This window comes from Falco cherrug, chromosome Z (genome assembly GCF_023634085.1).
Source record: "Falco cherrug isolate bFalChe1 chromosome Z, bFalChe1.pri, whole genome shotgun sequence".
Taxonomy (NCBI): Eukaryota; Metazoa; Chordata; class Aves; order Falconiformes; family Falconidae; genus Falco; species Falco cherrug.
In genome coordinates, this window is record NC_073720.1 from 1,585,365 (window position 1) to 1,605,922 (window position 20,558).

The 20,558-nt window shown below is 41.7% G+C and overlaps 2 protein-coding genes across 5 annotated transcripts; one reads left to right on the forward strand and one right to left on the reverse strand.

Annotated features, from left to right (window-relative positions):
• The first annotated feature begins 141 nt into the window (after positions 1–141).
• STARD6 (StAR related lipid transfer domain containing 6) lies at positions 142–8,647 on the forward strand. Its single transcript, XM_005437985.4, is given in 6 exon segments — positions 142–1,290; positions 1,439–1,488; positions 5,132–5,258; positions 6,374–6,500; positions 7,553–7,646; positions 7,954–8,647. Coding segments are annotated over 6 exon segments (636 nt in total). The 5' UTR covers positions 142–1,200; the 3' UTR covers positions 8,102–8,647.
• Positions 8,383–20,501, reverse strand: POLI (DNA polymerase iota). Of its 4 annotated transcripts, none has more exons than XM_055698475.1 (10): positions 20,366–20,501; positions 18,709–18,834; positions 17,845–18,009; positions 16,923–17,075; positions 15,669–15,905; positions 14,284–14,462; positions 13,924–14,015; positions 12,615–12,748; positions 11,194–11,396; positions 8,383–10,146 (listed from the first exon to the last, which is right to left on the reverse strand). In XM_055698475.1, the coding sequence occupies exons 3-10, from the start codon at positions 17,939–17,941 to the stop codon at positions 9,322–9,324; spliced, it is 1,920 nt and encodes a 639-aa protein (XP_055554450.1). In that variant the 5' UTR covers positions 17,942–18,009; positions 18,709–18,834; positions 20,366–20,501; the 3' UTR covers positions 8,383–9,321. The 4 variants fall into 4 exon arrangements, with proteins under 4 accessions (XP_055554450.1, XP_055554452.1, XP_055554449.1 ...); XM_055698477.1 differs by having other exon boundaries at positions 18,709–18,831; positions 20,366–20,492; XM_055698474.1 differs by lacking the exon at positions 20,366–20,501 and adding an exon at positions 19,649–19,831 and having other exon boundaries at positions 18,709–18,831.
• Between the last annotated feature and the right edge of the window lie 57 nt (positions 20,502–20,558).

The window sequence follows — 20,558 nt, forward strand, 5'->3', positions numbered from 1 at the left end:
CGGTCGGTGCCCGCTCCGCGCCCGCTCCGTGCCTCTGAGGTGAGTGTGAGCCGCTGCCGTGTCCTCTCCCTCCAGCCCTGAGCTCCCGCTGGCAGGGCCGCTTCTCCCGGAGAGCGCCGTGGGGGGCTACCGGGGGGGGCTTCCTCCGCGGGGGGGAGGGTCCCGCCAGGCAGGCCTCCGGCTCCGCCGCGTTTTCGGTGGTGGGCTTGGCCTGTCAGCGCGCCCTGAGCCGGCCGCGGGTCTGGTAGGCCCGGCCAGGCCCCACCTCGCCGGAGGCGCCGTGAATTCGTGCCCGGCGGAGGGTGGGTGATGTGCTGCTCTCTGCCCTGGCCCCCCGCGGGCATCGTGCCTTCTGGGGCGCTGGCTAAATCCCAGGGGATGGCACTGAGGGAGCTCTGGAAGAGTCGGTGCCGCCCCTTACACCACGCAGCCCCGTAAAGGTTTCGGTATGAAGGTAACTTGGTGTGAGAGACTAGCAGACTAGCTAGAGACTAGCGCAGAAGGGTTCGGTGCTGTCGGCCTGAGAACCACAGATGATGATCTTATGAGAAGAGCTACAAGAGAGAGGTTGTACTGGGTGGAAGGAGGAAGGCTGGGGAGGTGGGAGCTGCAACACACCGGAGATGCCTGCATTGGGGAGGGCTGCGTGGAGGATGTCTTGGAAACGCTGGTGTTTGCAACCTGCCGGCTGCTGGAGCCAGGCCTCTCGCTTGCCAAAGAGTTTCCACAGTAGCACAGTTTAACATGATTGTTGCATAAAGTTCTGATATAAGAAAAATCCCTCTTCAGTTGTTTGGGCTTTGTGTGTGTTAACTACACAAGTTGCTATGAATCTAATGACTTTAGCAAATCATAGCAGAACTGGAATCCCAGGTCATAAACTGTATAAAGAGGGGAAGTTTTAATGTGGAGTGAGGATGGATTTAATAGGGAGTGAATGGTGTGTCTCACTGGGTGTTGCTATTCATTCTCTAGATCACACCAACAGCTCTACTTCTCAGTATCCCAGACTGTAAGTCAGTTACAGAGTTTTGTTTTTCAGAAGTCGAGTATGATGAATAAAAAGTTCATTTGATAGAATCACTCAGTTAATATATACTAAAGCCTGTAGAAAGAAAACAGGAATGAGCTCTGTGGTTTTTGCTTTAAGGAATGCCTTTATCATACACCAGCAAATCACTTTTAAATCTTTACAGATAAATGGACTATAAGAAAACTGCAGATGGAGTTGCAGAAAAAATTATATCATACAGTCAAGATACTTCAGGATGGAGAGTGATAAAAGTTTCAGTAAGAAAATATTGGTTACTATTGTTTATGAAGTTATTTTTATTGAATACATTTTGTTGCAAAAAGTGTTTAAAACTTTTCCTTTAAAAATTAGTTGACAACCCTTTATCAAATGCTAAGTTTTTATTTTTCCTTTTTCTGCTTTGAGAAAAATGTTACAGTTTCTTCAAAGCCTTCAAAAGAGTATGCAGGAAATATGTAAGTATTTATGTTTTGTTTGTCATTGTAATGAATAACAACGTCTTTTTTGAACAGTGACACCCAAGATTGACATGGAAAAGTGTCATGGTTTAACCTCAGCCAGAAACTAAGTATCACACAGCTGCTTGCCCACTCCCTGCCCCCAGAGGGATGGGGAGGAGAATCAGAAAGGAATGTAAATCTCTAGGGTTGAGATAAGAGCAATTTTAATAACTAAAATAAAACAGGAGGGGAAAAAACCCAAAACAACAATAATAAATATAAGAAAAAGGAGGGAGAAGAGGAGATTAATAAAATCCAAAGGGAAGGGGTAAAAAAAACCCCAAGTGGTGCACAATACAGTTGCTCACCACCCACTGACTGATGCTCCAGCCGTGATCCATGGGCCCCAACCAACTCCTGCCAATTTACATATCGAGCATCCTATGGTATGGAATATCCCTTTGGCTAGTTTGGGTCAGCTGTCCTGGCTGTGTCCCCTCCCAGTTTTTTGTGCCCCTGCAGCCTTCCTGATGGCAGGGCATGAGGAACTGAAAAGTCCTCGACTTAGTATACTAGCAACAACTAAAAACATAAGTGTGTTACCAGCATTGTCCTTACACCAAATACAAAACACAGCACTGCACCAGCTGCTAATAAGAAAATTTAACTCGTCCCTGCTGAAACCAGGACATAAAGTTAACCACATTCTGTCCTTTGTGGAAGTGTTAAGTTTGGTTTTGTTATCTGTAGAGAAGTTTTTTGTGCTGTAGTTATGCTGGGTCAGAAGTAGGGCTGGAATACAAAAGGTGGATTTCCCAAGCAGTTTTCAAGTGTGCTATAAAAATGAAATGCTATGTAACACTTGGTGATATGGAAGAAGTAGATATGAAGTCACAGCTTTGGCCTGAAGTCAGTAACTCTGCCTGGTAGAATATTCTATTCAAGGCATTACATTTTACCAGCTGGGCTTTGCTTTTTACTCTTTCATACTTGTGAAATGACTGGTACTCACACATGCAGATAGGCTTATGCTCTCTCTCTACCTTATCTGTCCTTTGTACCTTTTTCTGCCTGGCACCTGAAACTGATCTAACTGTACTGAGAAGAAGAAAGTGGTGTAATCTCTGGAGGAGCAGCTCCTTCTGTCCTTCCTTCTCTTGAGCAGTAAATTCTGTGCTGTTAAAGAGCTAGATTTGGCCTGAGGGTGGAGTTAAGCAAGGCAGGCTAAGCTGATCTTGCAGCTTGCTGTTGCTGATAGAGTTGGCTCTACTCTCCATTTCTTCCCTATGCCTCTCCTGGTGCTGCAATTCTGCTTCTCATTTATGGTGGCTGTGGCACTCAGGTGATTGTTCACCAGGCTCATTAAGCTCATTAAACTAAGGGAAAGCAAAAAAAAACCCAACCCCCAACCCCTGCCAAAACAACTCACTGAAGAGAAGTGTGCAAGAGTGGAGGAAAAGAGAACGCTTGCAATATGTTCTTAGCGTGTCCCTTTTTTTTTTTTAATGCCTAATGAGTATTAAATTATACTAAACGCTAATCTAGACAGATAGGCAGTAGAGAAAACTTGCATCTGATTTTTTTTTTTTTGTTCTTGGTATGATGAGATATTTGTGATTAGGGGCACTCTAAATCCAGAAGTCTTGCTTGGTTTCCTAATTATTTCTGAAGGTTTGAGCAAAGAAGGTGTAATTACAGAAGGCAATGCTTTATCACTAATGTTACAGAAGAATTACTCTACAGTATTATAATGGAAAATAGTGTAATATTTCATTAGTATGTGTTAAAAGTACTTTACCTTAATAAGAATTTGCATACTTTGTGTGTGGCATTATTACTGTATTTCAGATCTTATTTCAAGACAGGTGGATATGAGGGAATGAGAGTTGGGTTGCTTAGAATTCATGAGAATGCACCTGACTTATTTTTGCGAAGGAAAATAAAAAAGCTATTATTTTAATCAGGCACGAAGCCATTTTCAGTCGTACTCAGACCTGTGTGTAGCAAGTCCTTTGCAGTTAGAAGCATCATTGTATTTTCTGCCATTTCATTCAGGGAGTTAAAATCTTTATTTTTGTACAAATCTTTGTCACATTAATAAGCAGTACTGATCCCTGGTGTGTCTTTTGTGAAGGATATAGCTGTTTCTAGGAGCAAAAGTATAGCTGTTCCCATTTTCAGTGTGACATTGAATATTTATTAACCACATATCACAAATACCAGTTTCTTTTTTTAATTGGCAGGAGTATTAACAGTTTGCTTTACTTGCTAAGTGTGGGATCTGGCAGTGAAAAGCAATAGAGGTCCTTGCTTCAGTCAGGTGAAATATTTTCAGCAGAGTTCAGGGAAGCATTAAGCTGTTTGTTGAAGTCTGAGAAGGATTTCATTTGGGATTATGTCACCTAAGCTCAAGAAAGGCAATGAGGTATGTATTTCAGTTTGCCTAAGATAGTGAAATTAGATTTGGTGATCCAAGTGGCCTTTACCAGGCTTACTTCCTCTTTTTCCGGTGTTCCCCATAATCCACTGTAAAAACTGGAAATGGAGATTTTTCAGAAGTGTGCCCTTTCTTTTATTCTAGCAACTGTGTCTTTCAGAAGCCTTGCCTAGAAGAAGTCTTCCTGGTTAACAACTCACTGAGTGTAGGAGAGAAGATATGACAGGATGCAAGCAAGAGCTCCTTAGGAGACTGGTAAACGTAAGTTCACGGGAGTTATTCCAAATACGAATATACTGATATTACCTGGTCCTGCCACAGCTTACTTTCGCTGGTTTTGAGTAGGCATTAAAATGTTTTCTGTTACCATCAGACCTGCTGTAGTTCGTGGAGAAGCAAGTTTCTGGAGCAGTCGTATACGCCCACACTGCACGTGCTCCACCAAGGCAGTAAGTGGTGACAAGGAGCTGCTGCAAAGTGAAGAAACAGACCCACGATTTTACAGGGCCTCTGTGTTTGGGTTTGAACTTGGCTCTCTTTGCTCTTTCTGACTTACACTCGTGCATGATCAGGTTCTGTAAATATGATTTCATGTTTCTTAAACTGTTTGCAAGCATAATCTCCTTTGAGCTCATCTGTTGTCACACGGCATCCTTCACCTTTGTGTTTAATTGCTGTCTGTGAGTGCTTGCTGTAGTGATTCACAGTTTCTCCAGGAACTAGGTGTGAGAACTCGCAGTATTAGTGAGCAGTTCCCAGCATTACAGGAGTTTCTTATTTCCTTGTGAGAGGCCCCTCTTCCCCTCTGTGAACTCTCCCTTGAACTCTTCAGAAGATTATGAACAAAACTGGAGAAATGCCAGTATGTGCTAGTTCATAAATAGATTTGCAATCAGTGTCAAAGTGGATTGAAAGTATACAGAAAAAATCAATTAATACATTAATTGCATATGTTTAAATTTACATGTTCCTCTGTAATAGCTCACAAACAATTCATTTAAAATGTGGGCTGTCAAGAATGTAATGGTCTCAAAAATCAGTTACAGAATAATAATTTTTATTTCTACTTGAATCTTAGTCAATCCACCAAGGGCATTTACGTCCATTTGCTTTACCTCATTACAGCCTGGCATCCCCAAACTGCTAGATGCTTATTATTGTATAACTTACTTTTCCAGTTCATAAATGTGAATTCAGTATCTGTTTTTTTGCACAATCTAGATACCGTGGAGAAGGGATAATTCAGGAAATCTCTAGTAAAATTATTCCTTTTATGTATCTTCCTGAATATCGAAACAAATGGGACAAAGCATTACAATCTTACAAGCTGTTAGAAAGGATTGACGAGGTAATATGATAATTTAATACAAAGATTTTACTTTAACTCTTTCTGCATGAATTATGGTGACTAAAAAGACCTCTACTTGGATGAAGAAACCTCTCAATGCAAAATACATTCTAGCTCAAGTAAAACTTCTAAATGTCCTGCTTATGTGAAATGTGTATGAAATATATCCTTCCCCTTAGGAATTCTAGAGTAATTTAAAAAGTAGGGTAAATTGAAGTATTTCTAATGAAGTAAATGGCCTCAAACATGCCAAGAATTCAGTCAGTGGTGAACAACAGAAGTCCCCATCAAGAGTAAGGTGACATCAATGACAATAAAATGTAGGGAAAGCTCCTCTCTCAGCGAGCATGGTTTACATAAACTAAAAAAATCACCAAAGTTAAAGGCAGTGTGCAAATTGCATTGATGCTGTGCTAGTGTGAAGGACCGTGTCTGCATTCCAGTTGCCTGGGTCCTTTGTTTTCGGCAGTCTGGAAACCCAGAACTCCAATGAAGAATATCAGTTCTGCGTTAGTTGGCTTTGATCTAACCACTTGAGAGAGATGCCCCTTTATGTGGAACATACGACACATGTATGAATGACTCAAGCGTATGAAAGTACTCCCTAAACTGGGGGGGGGGGGGGAAATTCCTCCTGTCTTTGTCTTCCCTGAACCTCTATCTTTCTTTCCTCTGCCCAGATCTGCTAGAGTTGGTCAGGTGATAGGATATCTTTGCTGCTTTTGGAACTGATTTAGTTTAACAGATTGTACATCTTTGTCCTGGAACACAGTATGCAGTCTAGTACGTGCATTTTAATGCAAATAAGCTTTCTAGCTCCATCAAACATGGACACTAAATGGGTGCATTTTGAGTTTTTCCACATGGAAACCATACTCCTGCTTCAAATCTAGGCCACAAGGGATAGCAGTGAATCCCTGCCCTGTGCTACTGGTAGAATCCTTTCATGGCATGTTACTTCTGCACTAACTAGATGATGATAACTGTTGTCTTAGCTAACAAGTAGGAATCCATTTTTGTCACATCCTTATTATTCAACATGTAATGCTGCTTTGCCAATTAGATGACACTTAGCTTACATACTAATGTAAAAAATTACCTTTCCTTACTTGTAGGACACTGGTATATACCACAGTGTAACACATAGTTATGGTATGGGACTGGTTTCATCAAGAGATTTTGTTGACCTGCTGCACGTTAAACCATACCCTGGTGATATCCTTACAACTAACTAGGTTGCATGTAACTACTGCATGTTTTCCTATTTTGACTGCATTTGGGAAATCCTAAGGCTGTGAAGTCCTGCAGCCTAAATGCAGTACGGAGTACCTTGCTTTGCGTGTGGCCTTAGTAATGTTTACAATCCCCTCCTGTTTATCCCCAGAACAAAGTTGTTTTAGTTAATACTGAAACGATCAAAATTGATCCTCAAAGGAAACACTGCATTCTTGGTTTATTCTCCTATTATGCCTCTCTTTGAGAAATTGAACAAAATGTAGTAGTAGTAGTGTGAAAATGTAGAATTTATTTCACTATGGAAATTTAGTGTTTCTTTAAGAACACCTTTCTGTACTTAGATGGCTTCCTGACCAGGTGCTACTTGCCCAATATTCTGTTCTTAGAGTGAACTGCTAATTTGCCCCATATTTGATTTTCTTTGAGTTTGGCTCTATAAACTTCTACAAAATCTGAAATTACTAATGTTACAACTATATGGCCAACCAGGAAAATACCTCACTGCTACTCCATTTCTGTGCTAATCTTTTTCCTTTGGGTGGATCTTAGTACATGGCATAAAACATTTTTCATCTTGGAACTTTACTGACCTATCTATTTTTCAAGCCATATTATGACAATACTTTACTACGCAAAAGTAATGGATAACTTCACAAAACAACCCCTCCTAACTACTACTGTGCATGTGTACAGCAGTTTCCTCATCATCTCTGCAGTTGTGTTTACTAATTAATGACATCTGCTGACAAACTGACTTCTTTGTCCCGAACTAAGCCACACCTCAACACTTAAGCATGAGTAATCATGTCTCAAGGATAATACTTTTGGGTATGCCTGCCCAAACATCTCTAGAAGTTTTTATATTTGTTGAATTACTTGCATAAATAAGTATTTAATGACCTTTAGGTGTTTCACCTACAGAATGCCATATTGTGAGATCTTGTGCCATCCTATAGCAGTTGGAGTAGTTTGTTTTTAAAAGGTATTTTTGAATCGTATGATTGACATATATAAACATAATTAATTTGGTTTTGTTTTTTGTGTGTGGTGGCATGTAGCCCTCAGCGTGGAATATTCCAGCTGCCCTCCAACTCCCTCTTGTGTCCGAGGCTATAACAATCCCTGTGGCTATGTGTGTTCACCTTTGCCCGAGTAAGTATTTAAAGCCCTCTTCTGTTAGCATCTTCAGTTACTCAGTTGTCTTCCTTGTACAAAGCTTGAAATCTACTGAACCGTGCAACTATTTAAAAAAAATTATTTCGACAGTTTTATTCCTGGGAAGTGTTTTGTGCCTCAGACGATCTTTTGAAACAATTGAAACTTTGTACATCCTCCACTTTTCAGTGTTAGTAATTTCAAGGGGGATGGACTACAAATTGTTAACATTTGTACATCTCAAGTAAGTTTCATGGCAGGAGTTACAAGTGTTAACTGACAGATTGTGCTCCTTTCCTCACAGGAATCCAGAGCATTCTATGCTAGTTGTATTTATTCAGCCAGAACTAGGAGGAATGCTTCCAGGTTCTGTAGTGGAGACAGCATTGCCTACTTATCTCATAATCACCGATACAAGGGCTGGACTGAAAGCCTTGAAAGACCATAATTAAATGTAAGTGGAAAATAATAAGCACCTAAGTCACATGCATCTTCTACTTGGATTAATTTTTAAAGTAGATGATGAAGTTTATTTTAATTGTGGTTTATGTGGAAATACATAAAGCTTTAACTGTTAAAATGGTGAGTGCTGGTTTTCTTAGTTCTTGGGAATGATCAAGAATTTACACTGAAGTGCCATCAAAGTATAGGATGTCGCTTTCAATGTAATCAGGTGATGTTTTGTAGTATTTTTGCACTTTATATGCAGAGAATCTATATATACACACAAGAATCTGGTGATACAAATTACAGCAATGTGTAAATACCATAGTCAAATATTTTGCCATAGCTTTAAACACACTGATAAATTCTTACCTCAATTATGTACTCTTGACTGAAACAAGGAAACATCTTGTGTACTAGAGACTTTAAACATGTTTATTAACTGTAAGTGTACAAGTGTAATTAGCAACTATTTCACTTGTTTTGGAATGAAATATTTAAAGAAAAGCCTGATTAATTTGTATCTGGCATCTCATTAAAAGCTGCTTTTTATACATAGAGTTTGTAGTCTTCTGAATCCTGAGCACCAAACTTAAACACTTTTTACATGCTGACTAACTTCCAGGAACAAGCTGGTAATACGATTCATCTGCAAGTAATGTTCCCTGTTACCCCTGAGTATTTCTAGTACTTCTAGTTGTGAGTTAACTGCAGGAAATGGCGATGGCCACGCAAATAGCAATTTCCATTACAGATCATAGGAACAGTGGGGCACATTAAAGAATACTGTAAAAATTGCTTTCATCTTCTCTGCTCAATCCCCTCCCACATTGTTAGAAACAATTAACTGCATACGTAGTATGTAACTCAGTGAAATTAAAGTAAAAATTCCTTTCCCCCCAGTCACCGGATTAAGGTATTAATAGCAAATACTAAATATGTTTACATACTATACTAGTTTTAGGTCAACAACTGAAGATTCCTCAGATAAATGTCAATTTATAGGAAAGAAAAATAAGACAGACTAATTGCTACCTAACAGAGTCACCAGCAGGTTTTATGTCAAAAGTTGCCAAAAACGTATTTTTAATATTCACATCTTCACAATGTATAGTAAACTTTCCATAAATAAAGTGCCTACAAGTGCTGATTCTTTCAGTATTATTAAAAACAATACCAGTTTTACAAGGTGGTATGAATACTTCTGGAAGTCTTGATGATACTTCTATCACTGTGGCTTAAAATATCTTAGTAAACTGTTAGACTGTGATAAACATGATGCTGTATTCCTTCTTCCTTTATTTGTTTTAGGCTTTTCAGGGGGTTTATCCCTAGAAGTTTTGGACACATGTTCCTGACTCTTCCATTCAGCTAGTAGTTCATTTTGCACATCTGCAGGTAGTTCATAAAAAGTCTTTGTGTCAACATTGGGAGGAAATACAGTTCCTGCTGGCCTACTAGACGTTTTACCCTCAGAAGTTGTTTCAAAGGCCTGCTTATCTTCATCCAAGACAGGGACATGCAGTACAGTTTGGCTGGCTCCAGCTTCCAGAGATGATGGTTCTCTCTCTCTGATGGTCATAGAGTCAGTAGGTTGTTTTTCCGTACCACTGCTTGTCTGTGCACTTCTGGGATGCTCAGAAGGACAGCTGGCCCCAGACCTGTGTGCAAGCACAGCTGAAGATTCATGGGCTGACGTGAGAGGTATACTGCACCCTGCAGAGCATGTGTCACTGTTCAGTCCCTTAGAATGTGGGGAAGTGCTGTGTACCTCTTCTGCAAAACATACTGATGGCTCACCCAAAACATTCTCAGTAGGTGTTGCTTCTGTTTTTTCAGAAATAATTTCTTTTTGAATATCTTTTGGAAGTTCCTTGAAGACTTCCTGGTCAATGTCAGAAGGCGGCAAAAAAAAGGGGATGTCAGGAACTCCTACTTTTTTAATACCGCTTTTCTTTTCCTCTGAAAGTTTCCTAGTTTTTGCAGTTCCAGTTCTGTTGCAGTTCTGGTTCCAAGAAACACTTCCCTCACCTTGTGAGACATCTTCCGTTTCCTGTGGCAAAAAAAATTAGTATGTTCTGTGCAGTCTACTAGTGGCCAAGCACTATTTTACTAACAGCAACTTAAAATTATTCCTTAACAGACAGTAATTGGTTTTTTTCCCTTATGATGATCGGTAATGATTTTTGAAATCTTATATTCAAACATAGGCCTTAAAATGTACACACATGTAGGAATCCTTTTTGTATTTTGAAGTAGCAAATACTTCAAATTTACATTTTATTGCTTTAAAACTCTGGAGCTTTGGAATACACGGTATGATGTTATATGTCACATTCCTGAGCAGCTGAGAAACAGACAAGCTTATCAATATGCAGAACTGCTAGGTCCAGAAGGAAACGGTAAACATTACAAAACATAATTTTGAAGTTACAGAGTTTTTATATTATGTACTGAAAGCATCTTGTGGAAATACTTTGCAGTGTTTCCACATACAGCTAACTCCTATGCTGTCTAGCATATGCAGCTGGGAGGTAGGAGATTTGCTCAGTTCTGAGCAGGAATTGGAAGTTCACTCGATCAGAAACTAGTGGCCAATACAGAGTTGAATCTTTGAATAATCTGTAGTCTGAACAGGGTGACCTGAGAATGCATAGTAAGGGAAATACTCACTGTGAAAGTATCTTAATAAAAGCAATGAGGTAAGTTATAAGTAACTTTAAGGAGATTTTAGTCTATGGTAAAAGATGCTTCAGTATGATAATACCTGAATAAGTGGCCTGTTTTTTCACAGATGCTAAATAAAGGGCAGATCTTACTGGAATGAACAGCCAAATTCAGCAGTTATTTTTTAGAAGACATAAGCTCTCCTATGGAATTCTGTTCTCTTCAGTTAAGGGGCTTGATAACCTAGCTGGCTGTCTCATTCAAGATAGTATTAAACCTCTTTTAAGCAAGCTGTCTAATGAAAGAAAGCAAACGAGTAACACCCGCTCAGAAGACTCCAAATAAATCTTCATTTAAGGTTTAAATCTGTATCATAAATACAGAAGTATCTTATGACTTATCTGTAGATAGTTTTCAGTATCTTTCAGCTTACCCAGACACGTTTATGAGAGCCTGATGCTGGTGACATCTGCTTTAGATAGAAACCAATTGATCCTTTCTTGCTGCTAGGAAGATTTTTGAGGTTGGAGAAGCAGACACTGAGAAGGGTAAGATGAAATGGTAGATCTACATCTACCATCTTTCGAAAGAGTTTCATTAGTATATCAACCAATGGGGATAAAATGTTGCTGCTTTCTAAAAGAAAAAAGGTTGGAAAAAAGCAATGTGTATGTAATCAAAAGTGACCAAATAAGATTGATTGAAATAGCAAAGGGCAAAGGCAAACTTACAGCTCCACATTCTGAACTTTCAACATTTTGCATGTGCACAGAAATAAAGAGATCAGTCATATGTAAGAACTGAGTATACAGTACTGTTCTTAGCAATATAAGAATATTTGTAACTCCCACCTTTATACCCTAGGGAAGCCTTTATTCATCTCAAAACATGAATCGAAGTATTAAATTCTGAACACTGCTAGTGGCTTCCAAAATAATCTGTGGATATATAGTTGTTAAGATGTTCATTCTGCCCTGTCAGGTATGTCCTCAACTAAATAACAGGCTTTCCCCCGCCCCCCCCCCCCAGTAAAAACACTTAATTTCACAGCTGTGATGATTACTTTATAGTATGTACTTAGGTTAGAAAAGAAGAATTACAGAATAGAAGCCAAGCTGAATAGATTTGAAAAATAATCCAATTGTACCAAAAAGGTCCTTTACAGAGCCGTGTCAGTATATACCATTACCCCAACGCTGGTAATAACCGTATGGTTTATTGGAGTTTGTATGACTCTATGAGTTGACAGTAATTATTAGTCTCCTCCAATGTAGAAGTCAGTAGCAATTTTGAAGTGGGAAGCTACACAGAATTTCAACAGCTTCTCTAGGCCATTGAGAAGTAATTTGGGAATTGAGGTCAGGGAACAGTGATACAGTGTGCTGATACAGCAGTGATTCAGATTTATTTCCTTACCCCAATCTGAATGAAGTGTCAAATGAATTGCAGTTGCTGGTTGGAAAGCTTAAGTCTGAGAAGGGCGAGAGTCTTTATGTTATTAATTTTCAGAAGTACATCAAAAAGATGAATTACATAATGAAACTGAGAATGTAATTCAAATCCGTAACAGAGAAAAGCAGATTACTAATCTGGGAAGCAGCCTCCAGTCACCCTTTCCCACCCCACCAAGAAATTTACTGCAGGGAATCCAGCCAGACTGGGTTAAAACATGGTAGTAACATAGAAGTTATGCCTGCAGTGGATTTCTGTATGGTTTTAGCATATGTCATCAAACAGAAAAGTTTCCAAATACTAAGTGTACGGAATATCACCATGACATTACATGACGGAATTGTACAGAGAAGTTAGGTGGTAGCAGCACAAAGCTGATGCTTTCAAAAATTCTAAGTTTACCTTTTCCAAATTTCTGAACGAGATGAGGTGGAATAGGACACTGACGACTTTCCCGGTTAAAGCATTTATCAGTTGAGGAGAACTGACGGATGGTCAATCTTACTGTGTGTGGTTGTCTTCCATCTTTGTATATTCTATGGAGCATTAATGGGCACAAACCAATTAAGTATTTTTCAGAGGGTCTATGGAAACTGTCACAGCATCTAGGTTACCAAGTCAAATTAAGTATTATGGATGTCTCCCACCTTCTGGCTTTGGGTCACTGATTATACGGGCAGCTTTGGGTCCTAGCTGGTTCCCTTAATTACCCGTAAGTTAGAAGTTCCATACAATGTGAATACTGTCTCCCATGAGTCTTAGCTGAAGTGAATGTGAAAATTAAGTGGGTCAGTCTGCAACATTGCCACATTTCAGTATTTAATACATTAGAAGCAGTACAGTCTATGAAGTTAATACCCTGTACAATCCTCAGCTTTTAGCTTTTTGCTTTTCAAGGAAACATCCCCCCGCTTTAGCAGCGAAAGGTTAGCACTTCAAATTTTGTGATTACAGAGCAGTGTCTGAGATGCAGATAAAAGACTGCTTGCCCACAGTGTTAATGCCACTAAAATGGACATATCTATTGTGAGACTTGCATGGATAGGGGGACAGAAAACCTTTAAGAACTGTAGATGATTTTAAGGCTAAAGAGAGCCATAGGATAGAAGGGGGGGATAGGGAAGTCAAAGTAGTCAAGACAGGAGTAAATGCATCCTCTCCTACTATGCTGGTGTTTTTGTAGAGTATCTTGGGCTTGGATACTGCCTGGGTTCACAGGGTAAGGGAAATAGGAAGAAATGAAAACATTCTTTCAGCCTGACAGAAAAAAGACTGCTGTTCTACAGCAGGCGTGCAAAAATGGTGATCACCAAGGGTCTGAAAGTAGAGAAAGACAACCTAGGGTCCCTCACACAGATTAGTGAAGACCACCAGATACTGTGTGACACACAATCAAAGCAACGGAGAAGGATCAGCAGACAGAATACGCAGAGATCCTTAACAGAGAAGCTGCAAAGGGACAGAAGGGCTGGCAGCCATCCTGGGGGCAAGAGAAAAGATGGGGGCAAGAGGAAAGTGAGGCAATACAGCAGGACAATCCATGAATCCATGAATTGATAAAGACCAAAGGGGAGGTTGGAGAAGCAGGTGCTGTCCCTATAAATGCATTTTGTTGAGAGAAGAAATGTAGATTATGAGACAAACCAAACATAACACTCCAAGTCCCTTCAGGTCACAATTTCAGTCATCAGAGAGTATTGAAGACAGTCACCTGTCTAATAGGTTAGGAAGCAGTTCTTCAATTTTCTCTTTAATTTCCACTTCTGATGAACATTTTTTAAAAGAATCTTCATCACTAAAGGACTGAAAAAAAACCCACATAAGTCCTTTTGATTTTATATTTACTTCAAAATTCTTAAGAGGAAAAAAAGTATCATAATTAAGTGTGTAGAATTAACACCAAGAGATCTTTCACATACAGAGCTCAACTGAACTTCAGGAGAGTTACGCATTGAGTTGTACTGGAGAATACATACAAAAATTCATCATTTTGGTTAGTTCAGCAAAGCTGTATAAAACTAAAAGCAATTTTTTTTCCTCTTTGTAAAGTACTTCAGAACAATACTTGTACCTGAGGAGGGCCTGATGGAGTCACAGGGGAGTCATCTTCTCCGTAACTGAGTTTTTGGATACGCTGAGCAATAGAAACACCCAGTTCTTTCTCTAACATGGCAGGTGGAAATGCTTGAAGATCACACACGTTCTTAACACCAAGGGTTTCAAGACGTTTGGTAGTTTTGTAGCCAATGCCTAAATAAAACGTGTAGAAGAATGGCTGCAGAAGCATGGCCTTAGAATCTCTGAAGACCTGCACAATCCAGGCCTGGTATTAGAATAGGCCTGTAATCAGAATTGTGCTGAAGTTGCTGTGCTGAAGGTAACAAGAAAGGTAGCCTTGAGCTACTCTTGAATCCTGAGACCAAGTCATTATGTTGTGCCAACAGGCCGTGGCTGTAACGAGCTACAGCTGTTGGGAAAGAGGTGCAGGGCCAAGAGAGATAGGGACCGTATGGGAAAATAGGGAGTAACAAACTACAAGGCTGAAGCACAGCAACACAATTAGCTACATGGATAGAATGCTTATTTCAGTCATGATAATTAGGGGTGTGAGAACCGCGTGCATTTAGAGACTACTAACCAATTATATTTCTGCTTTACGAATATGCATGTGTATCGGTTCTATGTGAGTAGTGTTAGAAACTAATAAAGTTGAGCAAGATGCATAACTCATATTGAGCGTCTTCTTGACTCCAGTGAACCCTTCTTCCAACTAAAAATACACAGGAAAGTGAAAATTTATATAAACACATACACATAAAAAATGCCCACCCACGTAGTACTGACAGTTGTTTTCACTCCTGCAACAGAGGCTTTTCAGCAGCATCTTTAGTGAGTTGCCATTTGAATTTTAGAATCTGCCGTTAGAAAAGCTGTACTGGGACCCAGCAAAGGTCTCCACATGTAGCCTATATCAATTATCAATGCTTCCCAGCCAACAGTGCAGTGTGAACATAGAATAATTAGGCAAAGTACTTCCTCAGAGTATTCTGTCAGGCTCTTAACAGGCTGGTTTAGTAACTGTCAGTAGGTTTCCAATCAGTAAGTTTAAAGGAGTTTGTGTTGAAAACCTAGTATCAACCACAATGTGTGGACTTCAATAAAAATAAACTGGTATTTTAGTATTTTTGAAGGCATCCTGTAAAGTGCTGCAACACATTTATATCCCAACCGAAAATTAAGAAAACCAAAGTCCTTTCATTCCTTCTGCTAAACAAAACTCAAACAGCTTTTGAAAAAGAAAAGACAGCACCCTAAACACACACCTGCACAGCCCGCTGCCTGCTTGCGAGAACTAGAGTTTAAATTTCTTTCAGCTCTAATTTTTTCACTAGTTTTTCTTAGCATCTTAAGAGTTGTCAGTATGCCCTCCATCACTGCTCATAGCACCATACTTACCAGGCACTTTTTGGATGCAATCAAGGCTGCATAGTAGATCTTGACAGCTTTCAGGCAGAAGAACAGTTTGCTGATTTGGTTTAAAGGTCCCAGATACTAGTTTTGACAGTAATTTGTTAGAGGCCACCCCTGCACAGCCTGTGAGGCCCAGTCTCGCATATATGGCTTCCCTGAACTCTCCTGCAATCTGAGATCCAACAACTAGTCCTAAGTGCGTTGTATCATGCAAATTGATAGCTGCAAAGAAAAAGAAAGCAGCATTCAGTATGTAAACTGTTAGCTAATTCTCTAGCTGTAGATATTTTCTTCATTGCATTAAAGCAGTACAAGAAAGTACGGTCTCACGGGTTGAGTGGCAGTGCCATGGTTTCTGTATCCAAGCTGTTGTCTAAAACCAGGGGCATTCTGTCCAGGAAGAATAATATTTAGAGAGTGTTTTAAATATAAAATACAATATATTAAGAGATATCAAAGAAAAGCATTAAATATCACAGATTCTTGTACCAATGTCACCGAAACAGAGATTTACAAATCTTTATAATTTAGAGGGCTGTCGCAGCTAAGCCTTTATAACTCACATGCAAATGTCAAATGAGGCAAAGGACAAATCAGGCTTTTCCCTCCTCTCCAAACCACATTCAAAGTTATCGCAATAGCGTGAAGTCTGGGAAAAAACCCAACTGCTTTCCTTCCTAGTGCATGAAATGAGTATCACAGCTACTGAACGTGCTCTGAGTATCATAATATAGCTACTGTGTTCATGTTTGATGACGTATGAAACAGCTCAGTTAGCTACTTCAGTCTCAGTAAATCTATTCCTGACCTAATGGCTGTAGCAAACATTTAGGTTTTTGTTTGTTAAAAAAATCCGTTAAAAAACCAACTGTTAAAAAACTAATTCCATTTTGCCAATTGACAACAACATTCAAGCTGAAACAAAATTCTATGTCTTACTACAGTAAAAACTTATAAAGGGCAAGGAAAATATCTTCTCCCAAATTGTTGTACGTGCTCATCTACCACAGAGATGTGGTAGATTTTTACTGCCATCTGACTGCAGCACTGATTAACATTTGAGATACACGTACTCTTCTCAAATACAGAAACCAAGCACGGAGCAATACAAGTTTCCAGCTGTTCAGCTCTGGACAGTACTTAGAAGCTGACAGATACTATGTACTGAACTTCACAAATGTTTGCACGCTGATGTTCACAATGTTACATATTTTTCAGTATGAAGAACGCTTAACTCACCTTGGTTGTTGTATACATGGCCAGACACACAGACTCTGGAACATCTGCTTTGCTGTAACTGGTTTACTCTTTCCTTCACAATCTCTGTGATATCCACAAAATTTTCATCAAACCCAAGCCTTTCCACCAGCGGACAAAATTCCCCCAACAGCTCTAAGAAGAAAAGATACCCAAGGATAATATGCACACAGCTAATAATGTGAGGTTTTCAAGTCTGCATCAATCCATAGCTGATTTCCCATGGATTCAAGGAGGATGCTTGCACAAAAAGGAACTATGTTCTCTTCCAGATAAAATAAGGCACTTGTTTTAGCAAAGGTGAAGAGGAGGAATATTTCTTCATCCCACAACTACCTCTGTCATCTACTTTTCTTCTCCCTGAATCTCTTCCTTCTTTCTTCATTTGTTTTTTAACCTCTGCATACTTTCTCCTAAGGAAATCTGTTTCCCAGCTATGTGGGCTTTCACTTTTACATTATTATTTCCCCTGCTAACACTGCTCATGTGAAAAGCAGTAATCGGTGATAATGCTGGTGTATCATTTAAGAGATGCTGCAGAAGATCCCCCCACCTGAAGGCTGCTTCAGCATTCCATCCTCGTTGCTTCACCTTTACAAAAATATTACTGCAGCCAGTATTTAAGTAAGAAAAAATGTTCCTAAAGAACTACACAGGCATAATCCTAACACAGGGTATAAATCCCATATAACACCAGCAGGATATGTTTAGTGCCAGACCTAGAATGCAACCAAGCTTATTTTATGAAATGCTGACGTTGTAAGTAGTATCACCATGCAATGAGGCTCATTTTAATAAAAACTTTTGGAGCAGGAAAATCCCAAATACTGTTGCACACGTGTGCACCCACACACAGTTTAACAGGAAGCGTTTGGCCTCTACTGGAAAATTGTTAATTTTGTACCTGTAACCTTGTACGACATTTCCCTGTATGGAGTTAGATCTTCCCCATTAACCAGGATCAGCTGAGGACACTTCTCCTTAGCATCCTTGACAGACATCAGTTTCTTAACTCCAAGTTTTCTGGCTGCATAGTTACAGGTAACTACGATGTATTTCTGTTGCACACCTAAAAATATTTTTTTAAAGTTTAGGTTTCTTGGTACTTCACAGAGACTACATTACGTTAATGCCACTGTAAAGCATATGCTTTGATCAGAACTCCATGCCACAGAACAAGCAGACAAAGCAACACAACAGTCTTATTTTACGAAGATCATGAGAAGGACAGATCTCTTGATTTAATTACTGGATGGTAAGAACATTTTAAAACCTTATAGATGTTTTTTTCCCATTGTATGGTTGCTCTCAATTTTGGGCCTTTTTAGGCAACTTACCCATGAAAGTGCTCTTTATGTAATAGTCATTTTTTGGATGTACTTTCTTCACTGATCATAAGACACTACCAACTGCCTTGCATTCCTTCTTAACTCCTGGGTGGAATAAAGTGTGCTTTAAGCATGACTGTGTCAAAAGGCTCTGGCTCATTTGGGGAGCTCAGCCCTCTCTATGCCCATGTTATAAACCAGATTCAATGCCCAGAACTGCTCAGACACGTTGGCAAGTGCCTGTACTTGCGCTCAAGAGGATTTATTAACGTTGTAGTCAGAGCCACACAGAGTCTAGAGTGTACCTTGCTCACTCTGGATGTGGTTACGGGCTCTGGCGTACCTCACCACACAGTCACATCCTCAGTTTACTCACATCCTTAGTTTTTTTTCTGCCTGAATACACATAATCTCCAAATTAACAGCAAAGTAACTCATACCTAAAGGCTTGTCTCTTAATTCAGGATTACGGATAATTTCTACTTGTGCATAAAAGCAGTCCAAGTCAATGTGCACAATCACTCTGCGTGCTGTGCTTCTTGCTGATACGGACTTGCTGTGGCCTGCTGCAGGGAAAGCAAATGAACAGATTAAAAATTACTCGCCACCTAACATGCAATGTTACCATTTTTTAAAATGTTAATCCAGAGTAATAAACATATTACAAGAAAACTATAAAATTTACAAGTTTTATACTAATTCTGCCGTTGCATTAATTCTAGGATTACTTAAAGTGTGTAAATTGTCCATAACAACTCAGCTTACTACTAATCGCTCCCGGTTTTGGGGGGGTCAGTTGTATTTGTTTTTCACATAACTGATTTAGAACATTGCTTTACTGATACAATATTCTTTCACAACGAAACACTGTAACTTTTTTTAATGTATTTCTGTGAAATAATCTGGTTTTGTCTCTACTTCAGACAGCTCTATCAAATATCTGCCTTTCCCAGGGCTGGCCAACGAAGATGGCAAATCGCCATCTGACAAACGGCAAACCCTGCTACAAAAACAAGCCAGCCAAGGTCAAAAAAAAAAAAAATTACGAAAAAAAAGTGTTTCTTTCCCTGAGGTGAAAATAACCCCGTGGGCAGACAGTCCAGCCGCAAGCCCGGTCCGTGTGCCCCTCTGGGGGCGCGGCCCCCGGCTGGGAGCGGCACCACGGCGGTAACGCCAGCCGGAGCGGCCGGGACTGTGGCTGCCCAGGAGAGGCTCTGCCCCGGGACGGCGCCACGGGGAGCTCGCTCCTGCCGTCCCTGCCCCTCCGAGCCCCACGCGTGTCCCCGGCCAGCGAAAGGGGGGGGTGCGGGCACGCCGCCGCCGCCGCTCCCCTCAGCAGCCGGCGCCATTGCTCCCCGCCCCACTGCCGGCCGAGCTCACACGGGGCGGGCGCAGCGGCCTCGCCGCCCGGCTGCGGCCGAAGCCAGTCGTCCTCATCCTCCTCCGTGGGCGGCGCGAAAGGCTCCATGCCGCCGCAACGCTGACTCAGCCACCGCTCCCGCCGAGCGCCACTGCCAGCGGGGATGGCCGCACTGCTGCGGCCCCTTCGCGTTGCGCCCGCCCCGGGGAGGAGGCGCCCGGCCGTGCCGCGCAGGTCCTAGCGCCGCCGAGGCGAGGGCCGAGGCCTCCGCAGGCGGTCGGGCCCGGGCGCCCCCAGGGGACGCCCCCGGGTGGCTCTGAGGAGGACGCGGGGGACGCAGCCCTTCGGGGGTGCGCTGTGGGCTTTGCGGCGGGGCCGCCGGGTTCCGTGACGGGGCTGCCTGGGGTTTAGCTCGTGGTGCAAGGCCCAAGCTCGGCAGGGCCGGCGGCCCCCGGCCGGGTGAGGGGAAGGCGGGCGGGGGTGGGGGGGTGGGGGGAGCGGGGCGGGGCGGAGGACACGAATAAACTGAACGTGGGGGCTGCGGGGTGCTTTGTGCTTGGGCACCTCGGCGGAGAACACGGGCAAGGGCGGCCTTATGGCGTGCCAGCGTCCCTGCCCCGGTGGGCTCCAGCGCCGCGGCGGCGTCCCCAGACCGGCCCCGGGCGCCCACCGCGCTCCCTCACGCTGGGGGCTAATCGGGACGAGACGCGCCGCACGGTTTCCTCCCGCCCCAGTACCTGCCGGCGCCGTCCCGCTCCGGGCTTCCTCCAGCCTCCGCCGCCGGGGAGCCCGAGCCCTACCGGCCCGGCACAGCTCCCCTCCGGTAACGCGCTCCCTCAGGCGGCCGCAGACGCCCGCGAGGGCCGCTGCGGCAGCGCCGCTGCCGCTCTGTCCCGCCTACGGCGCTCTCTATGGTCGGCGGGGTTGGCC